Genomic DNA, 17,700 nt, shown 5'->3' with positions numbered 1-17,700 from the left:
GTTCTGACCAGTTGACATGCAAACTCAACCAGATAACTAAAACTCACTAAAAATATAGCCATTTAAGCACAGCAAATACTTGATATAGTAAAAAAATAAAATATATCTAACAAAGGTCTCGTCAGTGTCTCGGACAGAGAAAATATGAGCAGAATCAGTTGGCCAGAAATAATTGCACCTAAGACATTAGTTCATCAACAGGGAAGCAGAGATATTACTAAGGTGGTCGTTGACAGCTAGCCCTGTGCTTCAATAATAGACCCAGAATTTAGATGTAGTGAGGCAGAGACCTGTTTGTTTGCTAATAATATGAATTAAAAGGAGAGGAAGCATAGTTTTGTACTACATGGATATGCTAGCCATACAAGAGGGAGAATAGATATTATCTTTATTGTGAACTTGAATGTCTCTATTGAATCTGACTGTTTTATCTCTGCAGGGAGATCATTCCACAAGACAGGCGCACAATAACAGAAGGCTCTGTGGCCTGACAACTTTTTTTTAAACATTAGGGATACAAAGAAGCCCTGCAACCTGACAAAGTAGGGCACAGGCTGGTACATAGGGTGTAATTAGGTCAGCCAGGTGGGGAGGCACGAATCCATGACTTAGTAATAGCACCATAAAATCAGACTTCACAGAGACAGGAAGCCAATGAAGGGAGGCCAAAATTGGTGTAATGTGGTCAAACGTTCTGCTTCTCTTCAGGAATAGGACATTGCAATAATCCAGTCTAGAAGAGGCAAATGCATGGATCAGTCTATGCATCAGACATAGACAGGATGGGATGAATCTTTGCTATGTTATGAAGGTGGAAGAAAGCAGTCCTCATGATTTCACTGATGTGTAGGTCAAAGGACAACTTGGGATCAAAAATTACCCAGAGGTTCCTCACTTTATTAGTGTGCTGTATTACACACAAGTCTAAGTCAATCAATCAATCAACTTTTTTCTTGTATAGCGCCAAATCACAACAAACAGTTGCCCCAAGGCGCTCCACATTGCAAGGCAAGGCCATACAATAATTATGAAACACAGTCTACGTCTAAAGCAACATAACCAAGGGATGGTCCAGGGTCACCCGATCCAGCCCTAACTATAAGCCTTAGCGAAAAGGAAAGTTTTAAGCCTAATCTTAAAAGTAGAGAGGGTATCTGTCTCCCTGATCTGAATTGGGAGCTGGTTCCACAGGAGAGGAGCCTGAAAGCTGAAGGCTCTTCCTTCCCATTCTACTCTTACAAACCCTAGGAACTACAAGTACGCCCGCAGTCTGAGAGCGAAGCGCTCTAATGGGATAATATGGTACTATGAGGTCCCTAAGATAAGATGGGACCTGATTATTCAAAACCTTATAAGTAAGAAGAAGAATTTTAAATTCTATTCTAGCATTAACAGGAAGCCAATGAAGGGAGGCCAACACGGGTGAGATATGCTCTCTCCTGCTAGTCCCCGTCAGTACTCTAGCTGCAGCATTCTGAACCAACTGAAGGCTTTTTAGGGAACTTTTAGGACAACCTGATAATAATGAATTACAATAGTCCAGCCTAGAGGAAACAAATGCATGAATTAGTTTTTCAGCATCACTCTGAGACAAGACCTTTCTGATTTTAGAGATATTGCGTAAATGCAAAAAGGCAGTCCTACATATTTGTTTAATATGCGCTTTGAATGACATATCCTGATCAAAAATAACTCCAAGATTTCTCACAGTATTACTAGAGATCAGGGAAATGCCATCCAGAGTAACAATCTGGTTAGACACCATGCTTCTAAGATTTGTGGGGCCAAGTACAATAACTTCAGTTTTATCTGAGTTTAAAAGCAGGAAATTAGAGGTCATCCATGTCTTTATGTCTGTAAGACAATCCTGCAGTTTAGCTAATTGGTGCGTATCCTCTGGCTTCATGGATAGATAAAGCTGGGTATCATCTGCGTAACAATGAAAATTTAAGCAATACCGTCTAATAATACTGCCCAAGGGAAGCATGTATAAAGTGAATAAAATTGGTCCTAGCACAGAACCTTGTGGAACTCCATAATTAACTTTAGTCTGTGAAGAAGATTCCCCATTTACATGAACAAACTGTAATCTATTAGACAAATATGATTCAAACCACCGCAGCGCAATGCCTTTAATACCTATGACATGCTCTAATCTCTGTAATAAAATTTTATGGTCAACAGTATCAAAAGCAGCACTGAGGTCCAACAGAACAAGCACAGAGATAAGTCCACTGTCCGAAGCCATAAGAAGATCATTTGTAACCTTCACTAATGCTGTTTCTGTACTATGATGAATTCTAAAACCTGACTGAAACTCTTCAAATAGACCATTCCTCTGCAGGTGATCAGTTAGCTGTTTTACAACTACCCTCTCAAGAATCTTTGAGAGAAAAGGAAGGTTGGAGATTGGCCTATAATTAGCTAAGATAGCTGGGTCAAGTGATGGCTTTTTAAGTAATGGTTTAATTACTGCCACCTTAAAGGCCTGTGGTACATAACCAACTAACAAAGATAGATTGATCATATTTAAGATTGAAGCATTAAATAATGGTAGGACTTCCTTGAGCAGCCTGGCAGGAATGGGGTCTAATAAGCATGTTGATGGTTTGGATGAAGTAACTAATGAAAATAACTCAGACAGAACAATCGGAGAGAAAGAGTCTAACCAAATACCGGCATCACTGAAAGCAGCCAAAGATAACGATACATCTTTGGGATGGTTATGAGTAATTTTTTCTCTAATAGTCATCTAAGTTCTCTAAGTTCTCTAAGTTAAGCATTAGCCGGTCAAACTGATGTTGCTGTCTCACTGAACCAAGGACCATCATTTCAGTCTTCTCCAAATTTAAATGTAAGAAATTTTTAGACATTTAGCTTTTCACTGAAGCAAGGCAATCTTCTGAAGCAGTGGTGTGCAAACTATTGCAGAAAGGGAAGATGAGTTCATCATTTGCAGCCACTGACTCCAGCAGGTGATTTCACTGATTAACATCACATGTGAGATGAGTTCATCAGTGAAATCACCTGCTGGAGTCAGTGGCTGCAAAGAAAACCTGCACCCTCTCAGCCCTTTCTGGAATAATTTGGACACCACTGTTGTAAAGTCTTGATGTGTATGACATTACCAGAAGTTAGCGGGATGTACAACTAAGTATCATCAGCATAGCAGTGAAAAGTAGTCCCATAACATCAGAGTATATGCCCAAGGAGTGCTATGTAAAGGGAGATAAGCAGGGGGCCTAAAACGGACCCCAGTGAAACCCTGTATTTCATGGCAACAAGGTTTGAGGTGACATTATTGTACAGGACACAGTGAGAGTGATTGGTTAGGTAGGATGTCAACCATGCAAGGACATTCCCAGCAATCTCAAAATAATTCTCCAGCTTATCGAATAATATATGATGATCCACCAAATCTAACAGTAACAGAATCGTAGTGGTGTCCAAATCTATTGCAAGCAGGAGATCATTTACCACTTTAGTAAGAGATGTCTCCGTGGAATGATGTGGTCTAAATGCAAACTGCAGTGGTGCAAAAACACTAGTCTCAGTAAGGTGGTCCACAAGCTGCCGTGAAGCTTGTGGACCACAAGCTTTTTCAAAAATTTTACAAAAAAATGATAGATTTGATATCAGCCTATAATTTTTCAGTTAATTGGGATCAAGGTTAGATTTCTTAAGTACTGATTTAATCACTGCAGATGCAAAACATTTTGAAACAGGTCCCACAGTGAGTGACAGTTTAATAATTTCCAGTACAGTAGGCCCAAGTGTAGGCCACAGGTCTTTAAACAATTTTGCTGGTATAGGGTTGAAAAGACACGTGCATTTAGCAGAAGTTGCAAGTTTTGACACAGCACCCAATGAAATAATATAAAATTCAGTAAATGTGGGTGAGGTATCAGTGATGGCACCCACATCAGTAACAGGGTGCAGTATGCAGTGATAAGTACCGGCCTGATGGGCTTCAAGATCGGTGGAGCATTTCTTCTTTCCACCCAAGAGGTTATGTGATCACTGGTGTTTGTTAGTAGGAGTACTGAAAAAATGTGTCATTTGATTGTCACAAAGCTTCTTGGATTGCTCAGTCTAATCAAGAAGGAAGGACCCTTTCATTTTTGATGTTGAATAGTTTAGAGTTTGGACTGCACAACCTCAAACCGATGTGACTAAAGCCAGCTAGCTTCCTTGGGCGTTTTATCATACAGTACATCCAGAAATTATTCACAGCACTTCACTTTTTCCACATTTTGTTATGTTACAGCTTTATTCCAAACAGTGGTGGGCACAGCTAACCAAAAAGTTAGCTTCTATAACACCTAACCAGCTAACTGAAAAGTTATCTTTTACGAAGCTATACCAATAAACCACCCAAAAATTATCGGAAACTACAGCGAACCGAAAAGTTTCAGTATTGTTTTCGGTACACTTGCAACTACTAACAAGCTGATTTTGAGTTTTAACACCATGATGGATTCTGGTAGCATCAAAGGCGGCCACAAACTCAAACAGCATTTCTGTCTTTGTGCGCCCTGCCCACTGCTGGAAGTTTCTGTTTTCTACATAGCTTGCAGCAGTGAAGCAGCTGAGAGGAGCAGCAAAGCTCAACTCTCTCTCTCTCTCTCTCTCTCTCTCTCTCTCTCTCTCTCTCTCTCTCTCTCTCTCTCTCTCTCTCTCTCTCTCTCTCTCTCTCTCTCTCTCTATATATATATATATATATATATATATATATATATATATATATACACACACACACAAATTTGTGATTATTCCTTTACAAAATACAGCAGTGAGACAGAGGTCTTGGAAAATAAAGCAGTTTTGACTCATGGTTTTGATACATAAATCAAATTAATACAGATAGACTAACTCCATCAATGTCAATTCTGTCATTTGTACAAAGTTCAAATATAACATATATTTTAATTTTAAATAATGCACTAATTCTGAAGTTTTGTAATAAACACAGACAGATACCAAAGGGATTATGGGTAAAATGTGTGCTTTACAATTATGCCTCACATTCACCCCGATGTCAGGGTGCTGCCATACAAGGCGCTCACTACACACCAGGAGCAATAGGGGATTAAAGACCTTGCCCTTGGGCCCTTAGTGATTTTCCAGTCAGGCAGGGATTTGAACCAAGGATCTTCTGGTCTCAAGCCCAACACCTTAACCACTAGACCAGGTGTGTGTTGGTGTTTACATATAAATGCGCTTTTGTAAAATATAACATTTTTTTTATTTGTTAAAAAAAAAAAAGAGCCAAAATTCAAATTGTGATGATTACCCAATTGTCTACTATAACCAAGGTCAAAATAAATAGAACACTGCCATCTACTGGTGCCCAGATGCTCAGTACTTAGGGCGAATACTGCCATGAACACTACTGGCCAGGAGATGGCAGTAGAGACCCTGAAAACCTGCTAAAACAAATATTCCAAATAAATCTGTCCGTGTCTGCTACGTTTAAGATGCATAGAATTTAATAAATGCAAACCAAATTTCAGACATCTTATATATATTACTCTGGAACAAAGAGGACAGACAGTGTTTGACATAAGCAAGACGTGAAAGCGTAAACAGGATGCGATTGCCTCTCACAGTGATTCCAACTGAAAATAATGGAGAAGCAACCTGGGCTTCTTCTGGCATTTTTACATAAAACAAACACAATAACAACATCTATAAACCCAGAGAATACATTCACAAGAGTTTTAGGCACAATATACAAAGGGTTTAATGCTGTTGTCCATGTGGATCCTGATCAGAGCATCGCAAATGCATTTCTCCTGTCGTGAATGCACTGAGATTACCCATAATGCACTGGACACAGCATGTCCACACTAAAACCTTCAAAATTAGTGCATTACTTTAAAACTAAAACATATCTGATATTTTCACTTTATAAAACTTGATAAGTGACGTTAATTTTAATAACTTGCCCGAAATTAGTTTGGTTAAAATTTTAACCATAAGTTAAAACTGTATGCTTCTGGATGACTTGGGTGATATTGCCAGCGAGCTAGTATGGGTTGAAAGAAAGGAGGTTTTTTTTCCCCCGTTTCTGTGAGTAGTTCTCCTTTGTCTGCAGAGGATAGAGCAGTTTCTCATGGAACTAGCTCTCCTCTGTTTGCAGAGGATAGAACTGTCCATCTACTACTCTCTAATCTTTGACGTCAGACTTCATAAATGTTAGCGATCTAAAAATTTATCGGAAGATAATTAGTCCGCTGATGATTTTCAAAATTATCTGAAAAGCTAATCTGATAATGAAAGCGTTAGCTTCAATAATAAGTGGTTAACGGATTAGCAGAACTGTGCCCACCACTAATTCCAAAATGGAGTAAATTAATTTTTCACCTCAAAATCTTACTCACAAAACATCAATGTCAACATGAAAATGAACAGTTTTGAAATTTTTGCAAATTTATTAAAAATTAAAAAAAAAAAACTAAGAAATCACGTGAACAAAAGTATTTATACCTTTTGATCAATACTGTGTTGATGTATCTTTGGCAGCATTTACAGCCTCAAGTCTTCTTGAATATGATGCCACAAGCTTGGTGCACCTATCTTTGAGCAGTTTTGCCCATTTTTCTTTGCAGCACCTCTCAAGTCCCATCAGGTTGGATGGGGAGTGTCGGTGCACAGCCATTTTCAGACCTCACCAGAGCTGTTCAATCAGATTTAGGTCTGGACTCTGGCTGGGCCACTCAAGGACATTCACATAGTTGTCCTGAAGCCACTCCTTTGATATCTTGGTTGTGTGCTTAGGATCATTGTCCTGCAGAAAGATGAACCATTGCCCCAGTCTGACGTCAAGAGTGCTCTGGAGCAGGTTTTCATCCAGGATGACTCTGTACATTGCTGCATTTATCTTTCCCTCAATCCTGACTAGTCTCCCAGTTCCTGCCGCTGAAAAACATCCCCACAGCATGATGCTGTCACCACCCTGCTTCACTGTAGGGATGGTGCCTGGCATTCACACCAAAGAGTTCATTCTTTGTCTCATCAGATCAGAGAATTTTGTTTCTCATAGTCTGAGAGTCCTTCAGGTGCCTTTTGGCAAACTCCAGGCAGGCTGCCATGTGGCTTTTACCAAGGTCTGGCTTCCATCTGGCCACTCTACCATACAGGCCTGATTGGTGTATTGCTGCAGAGATAGTTGTCTTCTGGGAGGTTCTCCTCTCTCTGCAGAGGAATGCTGGAGCTCTGAAACAGTGACCAGGTTCTTGGTCACCTCCCTGACTAAGGCCTATCTCCTTGATCCCTCAGTTTAGACGGGCAACCGGCTCTAGGAAGAGTCCTGGTGGATTAGTGTCTTCCGTAAATGGTAAATGGACTGCATTTATATAGCGCTTTTCCATCTGTGCCTCACAGATGGAAAATAATGCCTCACATTCACCCCGATGTCAGGGTGCTGCCATACAAGGCACTCACTACACATCGGGAGCAATAGGGGATTAAAGGCCTTGCCCAAGGGCCCTTAGTGATTTTTCCAGTCAGACGGGGATTTGAACCCATGATCTTCTGGACTCAAGCCCAACACCTTAACCACTAGACCATCACCTCCCCGTATACTGATGATGGAGGCCATTGTGCTCATTGGGACCTTCCAGGCAGCAGAAAGGTTTCTGTATTCTTCCCCAAATTTGTGCCTTGAGACAGTCCTGTCTCTGAGGTCTAAAGACAATTCCTTTGACTTCATGCTTGGTTTGTGCTCTGACGTGCACTGACAAGCTGTGGGACCTTGTATGTAGACAGGTGTGTGCCTTTCCAGTTCATGTCCAGTCAACTGAATTTAACGCAAAGGGACTCCAATTAAGCTGTAGAAACATATCAAGGATGATCAGTGGAAACAGAATGCATCTAAGCTCAATTTTGAGCTTCATGAGGCTGTGAATACTTATGTACATGTGATTTCTTAGGTTTTTTTATTTCATTTTTAATGAATTTGCAAAAATCTAAAAAAAACTTTTTCACATTGTCATTATGGGGTACTGTGTGGAGAATCTGTGTAGAAAAATAGTAATTTCATCCATTTTGGATTAAGGCTTATAAACAAAAAAATGTGGAAAAAGTGTAGTGTTGTGAATACTTTCTGGATGCACCATACTTCAGGAGCTGCAAACATATGGTATCATCTTAGTTTGGTGTCTAATATAGTCTTTCATGGAACACTATAAGATAAACTGAAGCTTTATCCTGATTATGGGCTAAAACACCAAGACTCGGTTACCGTTGACTCATTAACCATTGATGCTACAGACCAGTTTTTGGACTTCAAGTACTCTTGGACTGCAAGTTTCTCGTTCCTCCAATTAACTAGGGTTTTTTAAATGATGACACATACTTGCTTTGACCTTTGACCCCAATAAACTTACCCTTCACTGTAGCTAATACCCACTGATGTTAGAGATCAGATTTCTGTGTTTAGTTATGCAGAAACCCAGATGGGTCCATAAGTTTTTTTTGTATTTTTTTCACATCCATACATCACCACAATAGAGTTGAAATACAACCCCAATTCCAGTGAAGTTGGGACGTTGTGTGAAATGTAAATAAAAACAGAATACAATGATTTGTAAATTCTCTTCCACCTGTATTCAATTGAATATACCACAAAGACAAGATATTTAATGTTCAAACTGATAAACTTTATTGTTTTTGTGCAAATATTTGCTCATTTTGAAATGGATGCCTGCAACACATTTCTAACAACACTCAATAAGTTCTTGGGAACTGAGGACACTAATTGTGAGTGTCATGATTGGGAATAAAAGGAGCATCCCCAAAAGGCTCAGCCGTTCACAAGCAAGGATGGGGCGAGGATCACCACTTTGTGAACAACTGTGTGGAAAAAAAATAGTCCAAAGGTTTAAGAACAATATTTCTCAAAGTTCAATTGCAAGGAATTTAGGGATTCCATAATCTACAGTCCATAATATAATCAGAAGTTTCAGAGAATCTGGAGAACTTTCTACACGTAAGCGGCAAGGCCGAAAACCAACGCTGAATGCCCGTGACCTTCGATCCCTCAGGTGGCACTGCATTAAAAACCAACATCATTGTGTAAAGGATCTTACCGGGTGGGCTCAGGAACACTTCAGAAAACCATTGTCAGTCACTACATCTACAAGTACAAGTTAAAACTCTACCATGCAATGCGAAAGCCATACATCAACAACATCCAGAAACACCGCCGCCTTCTCTGGGCCTGAGCTCATTTGAAATGGACAGATGCAAAGTGGAAAAGTGTGCTGTGGTCTGATGAGTCCACATTTCAAATTGTTTTTGGAAATCACGGATGTCGTGTCCTCCGGACAAAAGAGGAAAAAGACCATCCAGATTGTTACCAGTGCAAAGTTCAAAAGCCAGCATCTGTGATGGTGTTTGGGTGTGTTAGTGCCCATGGAATGGGCAACTTAAACATCTGTGATGGCACCATCAATGCTGAAAGGTACATCCAGGATTTGGAGCAACACATGCTGCCATCCAAGCAACGTCTTTTTCAGGGACATCCCTGCTTATTTCAGCAAGCCAATGCCAAGCCACATTCTGCAAGTGTTACAACAGTGTGGCTTTGTAGTAAAAGAGTGCAGGTACTAGACTGGCCTGACTGCAGTCCAGACCTGTCGCCCATTGAAAATGTGTGGCGCATTATGAAGCACAATACGACAACGGGGACCCCAGACTGTTGAACAACTGAAGTCGGACATCAAGCAAGAATGGGAAAGAATTCCACCTACAAAGGTTCAACAATTAGTGTCCTCAGTGCCACCGATTTACACAGGCCATAAGTAATTGGACAAATGTTAGAAAAATTACCTAAAAACACTGGCACAGACAACAAATGAGACACCAGGGGAAACAGGTTTCAGTTTCTAAGATCTTTAAAAGCTTTAAAGGTAGATGTCGTACAGACTGTAAGTCTGAAAGACAAATATGAGTACATTCAGTTTTCATGCCACTTATGTGGAGTCCCAAGATGTTACAAAGTCCATTCAATGAAATCATTTCATAGTATAAGACAGTCACTCTCAAAAGTCTGTTCCTTGGTTATTCATTATACACTGATGAAACATTGTCTCGTGTCATCACATAGCATAAGACAATCGGTCTCACAGTCCAAATGTTTCACCTCATCAATCTTATCTGTGCTCTTCCTCTTCCATGTCATTGTTCAGTCAATTACAAAGACAATTATAATGGTAAATACATTTGACGGAGCACTGACAACATTATATTTTACAACAACAAAGTAAGTATCAGGATTATTACGTCTGCCAAGGATGTAATAAAATCACCTGCATTTATTTGTCTGTCTGTCTGTCTGTTAGCAGGATTACGTCAAAACTACTGTGCAGATTTTGACAAAATTTTCACCACAGATAGATATTAGGCCATGGAAGAACCCATTAAAATTTGGAGTTGATCCAGATCCAGATTCTGGATCAGGTTTCACTGATCAGATTTATAAAGGCTTTGAAGGATTACTGTTAGCAGGATTACGTCAAAACTACTGCACAGATTTTGAAGAAATTTTCAACACAGACATATATTACACCATGGAAGACTCCACTAATTTTTAGAGGTGATCTGGGTCTGGATCCGGATCATGTTCCACTTTATATAGTCTTTGAAGGATTACGTCAAAACTGCTTCACAGATTCTCACCAAATGTTCACCACGGATACATATTAGGCCATGAAAGACTCCATTAAATTTTGGAGGCCATCGGAATCCAGATCTGAATCCGGATTCTGGATCAAGGTTTCACTTTGTATATGCTTAGAAGGATTACAACAAAACTACTTCACAGATTCTCACCAAATTTGCACCACAGATATTCAATTTTAGAATTGATCTGGATCTGGATTTTGGATCAAGATTTCACTTTATATAGTCTTTGAAGGATTACGTCAAAACTACTTCATGGATTCTCACCATTTTTTTTTTTTTTTTTTTTACCAGAGATAAATATTAAGCCATGAAAAACATAAAATTTTGGAGGTTATCTGAATCTGGATTCTGGATCAAGATTTCACCTTATATACGCTTTCAAGAATTACGTCAAAACCACATCAAGGCTTCTCACCAAATTTGCACCACAGATAGATATTAGACCATGAAAGACTCCATTAAATTTTGGAGGTGATCCGCATCATGATTGTGGATCAATATTCACTTTACAGTATATATGCTTTGAAGGATTACGTCAAAAGTACTTCAGAGATTCTCACGAAATTTTCACCATGGATACATATTAGGCCATGAAAGATTCCATTACATTTTGGAGGTAATCTGGATCTGAATCCAGATTCCGGATCAAAATTTCACTTTATATACACTTTGAAGGATTACGTCAAAACTACTTCAGGGATTCTCACCAAATTTGCACCACACATAGATATTAGACCATAGAAGACTCAGTTAAATTTTGGAGGTGATCCGGATTGGTGGACGTCAGAAATCTCTGTCTGCTCTTGTTGTGAATACAAATCATCACTTTTACATACAGTTTTGTTCAGACACGTTAGGTGCAGAATGTGGCTTGGCATTGTCTTGCTGAAATAAGCAGGGACGTCCCTGAAAGACTTTGCTTGGATGGCAGCATGTGTTGCTCCAAAACCTGGATGTACCTTTCAGCATTGATGGTGCCATCACAGATGTGTAAGTTGACCATGCCATGGGCACTAACACACCCCCATACCATCACAGATGCTGGCTTCTGAACCTAATATTTTCAATTCGATATGCCTTCATTTCAGTCATTAAGAAATACAAACTTACTGTGTGGTCAGTGTATTTTGAGAAGGCAGTTTTTAATGCTGGAAGAAGGAGAGTGGTGAGGGAAAACACCCAGACACCCAGATAACTTGAAAGGAGTTATAAGATTTCAGTGGCTGTGACTGGAGAAACTGTGCATAGTTCAGTGTTTGTCTGTTGTGTCAGCAGTTATACAGCTTCATGGTGGAGTGGAACAGTGTGAATCAAGACTAATGGAGAAAATAATCAATTCATCAGTTAAAATGAAAATAATCATTAGTTGCAGTTAGATCATTGATGTGCCGTATGTTCATGCTTTGACAGGGAGATGTCTGCGACTTCCGGCTGCTCAAGCAAATCTTCAGCTGTGAAAACATTGATGTGATTTTTCACCTGGCTGCTAAAACGCACGTTGGTGAGCAGCAGCTGTTCAAACTAAGATTATGTGGACACGTAGGTCAGTTATCAGTGATGATTTTATAATATTATTGCCTTTATTGACAGATTTCTCCTGTTTCTGTCTACTACGGTCTGTCAGAGTCATCCTTTGAAACACCGTCTGTTTTCCAGCGAGTTAACATTGATGGAACCAAGGCTGTACTGGGTGCCGCCCACCAGGCGCCGTACCGACCACAGCGCTTCATTTATGTCAGCACGGACGAAGTGTATGGAGACAGTCTAGATGAGGTCAATGAACACAGTTGGTTCTTTAGTGGACATGTTGAGGTTTTGTTGTTGTTGGTTGCTCAGGTGAGATTGGTGTTTAATATTTAAAGGGCAGTTCGAAGAGTTAAGCTTAAGAGTAGGGTTAAAAAACCCTAAAATGTCCCTGGGTGCATGTGTCTGTAGGTATTTGATGAGAACAGCCCACTGAGGCCTTCCAACCCTTATTCAGCCACAAAGGCAGCTGCAGAGTACCTCGTCCAGTCCTACTGGGACAGCTACAAGGTATGTACAGAGACAGACAAACACACACACACACACACACACACAGAGGAAGATGAATGAATGAACAGCTTTTTAACAGCAATACAAATGTCACGAGACATTGTTCAGAAATAGAAATTTCACATTTTTTAAAAGATATTATGGTGGGTGGAGGTGTTTCTTTTTTTTTTCACTTCACACAACATGGCAGCACGGTGGATTAGTGGTTACCACAGTTGCCTCACAGCAAGAACATCATAGGTTTGATTCCCAGCTGTGGCCTTTCTATGTGGAGTTTACATGTTCTCCCTGTGTTTGCGTGGGTTTCCTGTGGGTGCTCCGGTTTCCTCCCACATGCAGGTTAGGTGGATTGGAAACTTGATAATTGTCCAGGACTCCCAGCAAAAGAGGTCTTGATCTCAGTTGGACTAACCTGGTTAAATAAAGGTTAAATAAAATAAAATAAACATCAGATAATGTAGGTCAGTATAAAAATATAGAGGACCTATAGAGGAGGAGATCATTTTTTGTTCAGGTCTGCTCAAAACAAATGCGTCACAAAGAGGTTTCCAGATTTGATGGAAGTTTTATAATGCAGCCATCACTTGATTACATAAGAGATTTTGTGATTGATGTCAGAATTCTGCCACTTTTTGCTTCCTCCATCATATGTTTGTGATGTCAAAAGTGAGAAGTGTTAAAGAAACTGATAAAAGGGGAAAAATCTGAATATGATTCAGATCAGTATGAAAATCTCTTCAAATCTTCACCCAGCAACACTTTTCATCCTACACTTTCTGAGATGTGTTGACGGATAGCATGGATGATGTAACCTCTTCCCTCCTGTGCTGGAGAGTGGCGGTAACAATTGTAGATTCTTCAAGAAATAGTTTTAAAGATATAAAAATGGAGGTCATAGGTCAGTTGTTTAGTTGTATCTTTGAGTCTTTGTATTTGCATTAATTTGTTACTTTGCTTCTCAGTTTATAGGTTCTTTTTTTCTTTCTGCTCTCTTTTATCTATGACAGTTTCCCGTCATCATTACCAGGAGTAACAACATCTATGGACCCAGGCAGTACACTGAGAAGGTGCACTACATCATCTGACTATACTTACTTTAACAGTAATGTTTGTGCTTGCATTACAGATTTCTGTGTACACAATCAGTTGGTTTTCCTGTGAACACTAACTGAATGATATTCAGAACTATTCACACAGAGGAAACCCGTGCCTACCCCTGTGTGTGTCTGACACTACAAGAAAGTAATGTTCCCCTCCACATTTCTCAGATATCATGGCTTGATTACCGTATTTTCCGGAGTATAAATTGCATTTTTTTTTTTTTTTTTTTTTTTTTTTTTAAAGTTTGAGAATCTTATAGTCCGGTGTGACTTATATACGGAAAATCACAATTCACAACTACAACTTGTTTTTACACTTGAAATGGGAAACACAACATTAAACTGCCTTTTCATTATAAAAATCGTGAGAGGTGGAAACTTATACCCCCGTCACACATTGCCGGAATCACGCAGAGTGGTGTCGGACTTATGAATTGGCGCACATCCAAAAAGTGTTGGATTTCAGTTGCAAAACGTTCTGACAGCCATCTGCGGAAGTCGACACAGTTGGTCAAAATTGGCCGGCGGCCCCAAGTGTAATGCACATGTTCACAACTCTCTGGGTGCAGTCAAGATGGGACATCTATCAACAGCGGTCCATGTATAATCTGACGACCATCTGACCGCAGTTTACATATTCTGATGGTGGCAAAACAAGATCCGAAGCTATTTGAGTGCATAAAAGGGAACTTAGTGATGGATCTGGCACCACAAAGCCTGCCTGCCGGAGCACAAAGGAACTGTTGAAATGTATGTGGCATGTTTCATCACGATAACAATTATGAATTATTATCAGGTACAGTGAATGTGAACAGCGGCTATCAAACCAAAAGCTCCTTGTGCTACTTTGCGCACGCCACCGCAAATCTGAACAGGCTGTTATATCCACAGTAGACCTTACAGTACAGATATTTGTCCTTTCCTTCCCATGAGCAACTTAAATTAGGTGAACTATTGTCTCCATCATAACACGAGCAGCTGCCCCTCTCTGTGGTGCACAGTAACGCGTCAATGCACGCGTTAGGCTTGGAGCTGAAGGGATCTCACGCTGTAATAAATGATCACCTTCTAACTCTGGAGGAGATATGATGTGGAACTTGTGGCAGGCCGTTACATCATTAATAAATATGAATCTTGCCTCCAACAGCGATCCAGGAGTGTTTCACAGCACCAACGTGGACATGAAACCGGGACAGCAGCCTGCGGTTAGAATCCTCTCACCCAAAAGAAAAATGTTAATTCCATGTGATAATTCAACCATTGTGGTGTCCAGAGTTCCGTTGTACTCCTGAAGTGGGCAAACAAGAAAAAAGAAAGTTCCCTGGAAAGGCTCTCCGTCTGAGGGACTGCATGGCCCAACTGCCAGCAAGCTTTGGAGTGAAGCTGTCCAGTGGCAGGCGCGCGCACTTGCTGGCCCATGCAGCATTATGCATACACACACACACACACACGGCTGAGTGATAATTGCAGCCCCACACGTGTGCGGACGTGTGCGTGGGGAACACAGCGCTCTGGTCCCATGTTTGCCATCCAGGCATTTGGAGATCGGGTAGTCTGCAGCACCTTTTATGACCATCTGACAGTGTTCTGTGTTGTCTACATACACTCTGGATACGATTTTACAGGTGTGGCCAAGGAAGTCTGTCTGCGCGCCGACACTGCAGACCACGTCTCTTTTCCTCTCAACTGCATCATATTATGGCAATATTTGCCGTGTCAGGCATGCTTCTGGCAAATTTTTGCTATGTGTTACGGGAGCTGTAGTAACAGGGTTTCATTACTTTCAGCACGCATTTAAAACCGATTCGGGTCATACTTAAAGTGTTCTTTAAATGAGCAATCATGATGGCGTTACTATTGTGAGCTTTTCCTCCATGTCAGGCTCCACATAAAATACAATTTGTACCCATGTTCACTTCAAGCAAATAAAATACACTGAACAAAGATATAAACGCAATATGTTTGTTTTTGCTCTGATTTTTCATGAGCTGAATTCAAAGATATAAAACATTTACTATATACACAAAAGACCTCTTTCTCACAAATATTGTTCACAAATCTCTCTAAATCTGTGTTAGTGAGCACTTCTCCTTTACTGAGATAATCCATTCCAACTCAGGTGTGTCTTACTTAGGCTGGCCACAATAAAAGGCCACTCTGAAATGTGCAGTTTTATCACACAGCACAATGCCACAGATGTTGCAAGTTTTGAGGGATCGTGCAGTTGGCGTGTTGACTGCAGGAATGTCCACCAGAGCTGTTACCCATGAATTGAATGTTCAATTCTCTACCATAAGGCATCTCCAAAGGCATTTCATGGAATTTGGCTGTGCATCCAACCGGCCTCACAACTGCAGACCACATGTAATCACACCAGAGCAGGACCTCCACATCCAGTATGTTCACCTCCAAGATCGTCTAACACCAGCCACCCGGAACGTTGCTGTAACAATCGGCTTGCAGAACCAGGGAAGCTCATCTGCATGTTTGCCATTCTCATTGGAGTCTCGACCTGACTGCAGTTCGTCCTTGTGACCGACTTGAGTGAGCAAATGCTCACATTCAATGGCGTTTGGCAGGTGTTACTAAAATCTGGCGTCTGGCTGCTGATCAGCTCTATGTGAAGGAGATGTGCTGCACTCCGTGAGGCAAATTGTGGTGACACAGATACTGACTGGCTTTCTGACCCCACCCGACCCCCCGACAGAGCAAAACTGCACATTTCAGAGTAGCCTTATATTGTGGCCAGCCTAAGGCACACCTGTGCAATAATCATGCTTTCTAATCAGCATCTTGATATGTCATACCTGTGAGGTGGGATGGATTATCTTGCCAAAGGAGAAGTGCTCACTAACACAGATTTAGACAGATTTGTGAACAATATTTGAGAGAAATATTGTGTCTATAGAAAATGTTTGAGATCTTTGAGTTCAGCTCATGAAAAATTGGAGCAAAAACAAAAGTTGTTTATATTTTTGTTGTTGTATGAATAATAAAGGATTATTAACCGACTGCAAGGTCTGTATGGGGAAATATCAGACCGATGTGTTGTCAGTGTGGATCGAGCGTTAGTGAGGTCCGTGCGAAAAATGTGGAGGTCTGATGTCCCCATACAGACCGAGCAAGCGAGGTTAATAATTTATTATATGGCTATTATATATATATATATATATATATATATATATATATATATATATATATATATATATATATATATATATATAAAAACACGTAAACGTACAGTATCACCCAAATATGAAAGCTGCTGAGAGCTCGTAGTCAGACCTGTTTGCTTCATCTCCATGAAGAACTTGCTAACAGATGGTCAGGTTGTTAGCTGGTAAGCTTTCAATCTTTGTGTTTTTTCAGATGCTATTTAGATATTTATGGAGTATGTTTATGTCAGACTTGTTTTTTTAAATTGTTTTTTGCTTCCTGGTTTGTAATGAAAATATGCGTTGCGGGCCTATTGTCATGGTAACCGGTCCTGATATGGGAAAATATCCGACCGGTAATCAGCCAATCAGATCGCGAGTAGCGTTGCAGCCATATAATAAATGTTTTTATTAAATAGCAGAATGCTGTCTAATTAGTATTGACACAAAGAACTGCACCGTAAAAATGCACAGAAACAGACATTCGTGTTTGTGTGTGTGGGATGCACTGTTACAGCACAAACGAACAGATATTCATGTCTGAGTGTGTGCGCTTGAGTTATGACGCAAATGAAAATATGTTCATTTCCACAGCAGAGTATCAGCGTGAATGTTGTTATGATCTAATTTAAAACTTAACTCTCTGTAATTTTACGTTGGACTGCTCTCTCACTTTGGCAAATGTTCCCTGTAGAAAAGTACTCCATAAGAGGTCAGCGCTG

The 17,700-nt window shown here is 40.3% G+C and overlaps 1 protein-coding gene across 1 annotated transcript in view; it reads left to right on the top strand.

Moving 5' to 3' along the window:
* LOC117513583 (dTDP-D-glucose 4,6-dehydratase-like) overlaps positions 1-17,700 on the top strand; it is a 54,707-nt gene that overhangs the window by 9,939 nt on the left and 27,068 nt on the right. Inside the window, exons 4-7 of the mRNA XM_034173757.1 lie at positions 12,100-12,190; positions 12,314-12,462; positions 12,625-12,723; positions 13,731-13,790. Coding sequence (XP_034029648.1) covers positions 12,100-12,190; positions 12,314-12,462; positions 12,625-12,723; positions 13,731-13,790 — 399 coding nt within the window. The remainder of the gene's footprint in view (positions 1-12,099; positions 12,191-12,313; positions 12,463-12,624; positions 12,724-13,730; positions 13,791-17,700) is intronic.

The sequence above is a fragment of the Thalassophryne amazonica genome, chromosome 1 (assembly GCF_902500255.1).
Source record: "Thalassophryne amazonica chromosome 1, fThaAma1.1, whole genome shotgun sequence".
NCBI lineage: Eukaryota > Metazoa > Chordata > Actinopteri > Batrachoidiformes > Batrachoididae > Thalassophryne > Thalassophryne amazonica.
The sequence above is the reverse complement of the archived record's forward strand: the minus strand, read 5'-3'. Positions and strand labels throughout refer to the sequence as shown.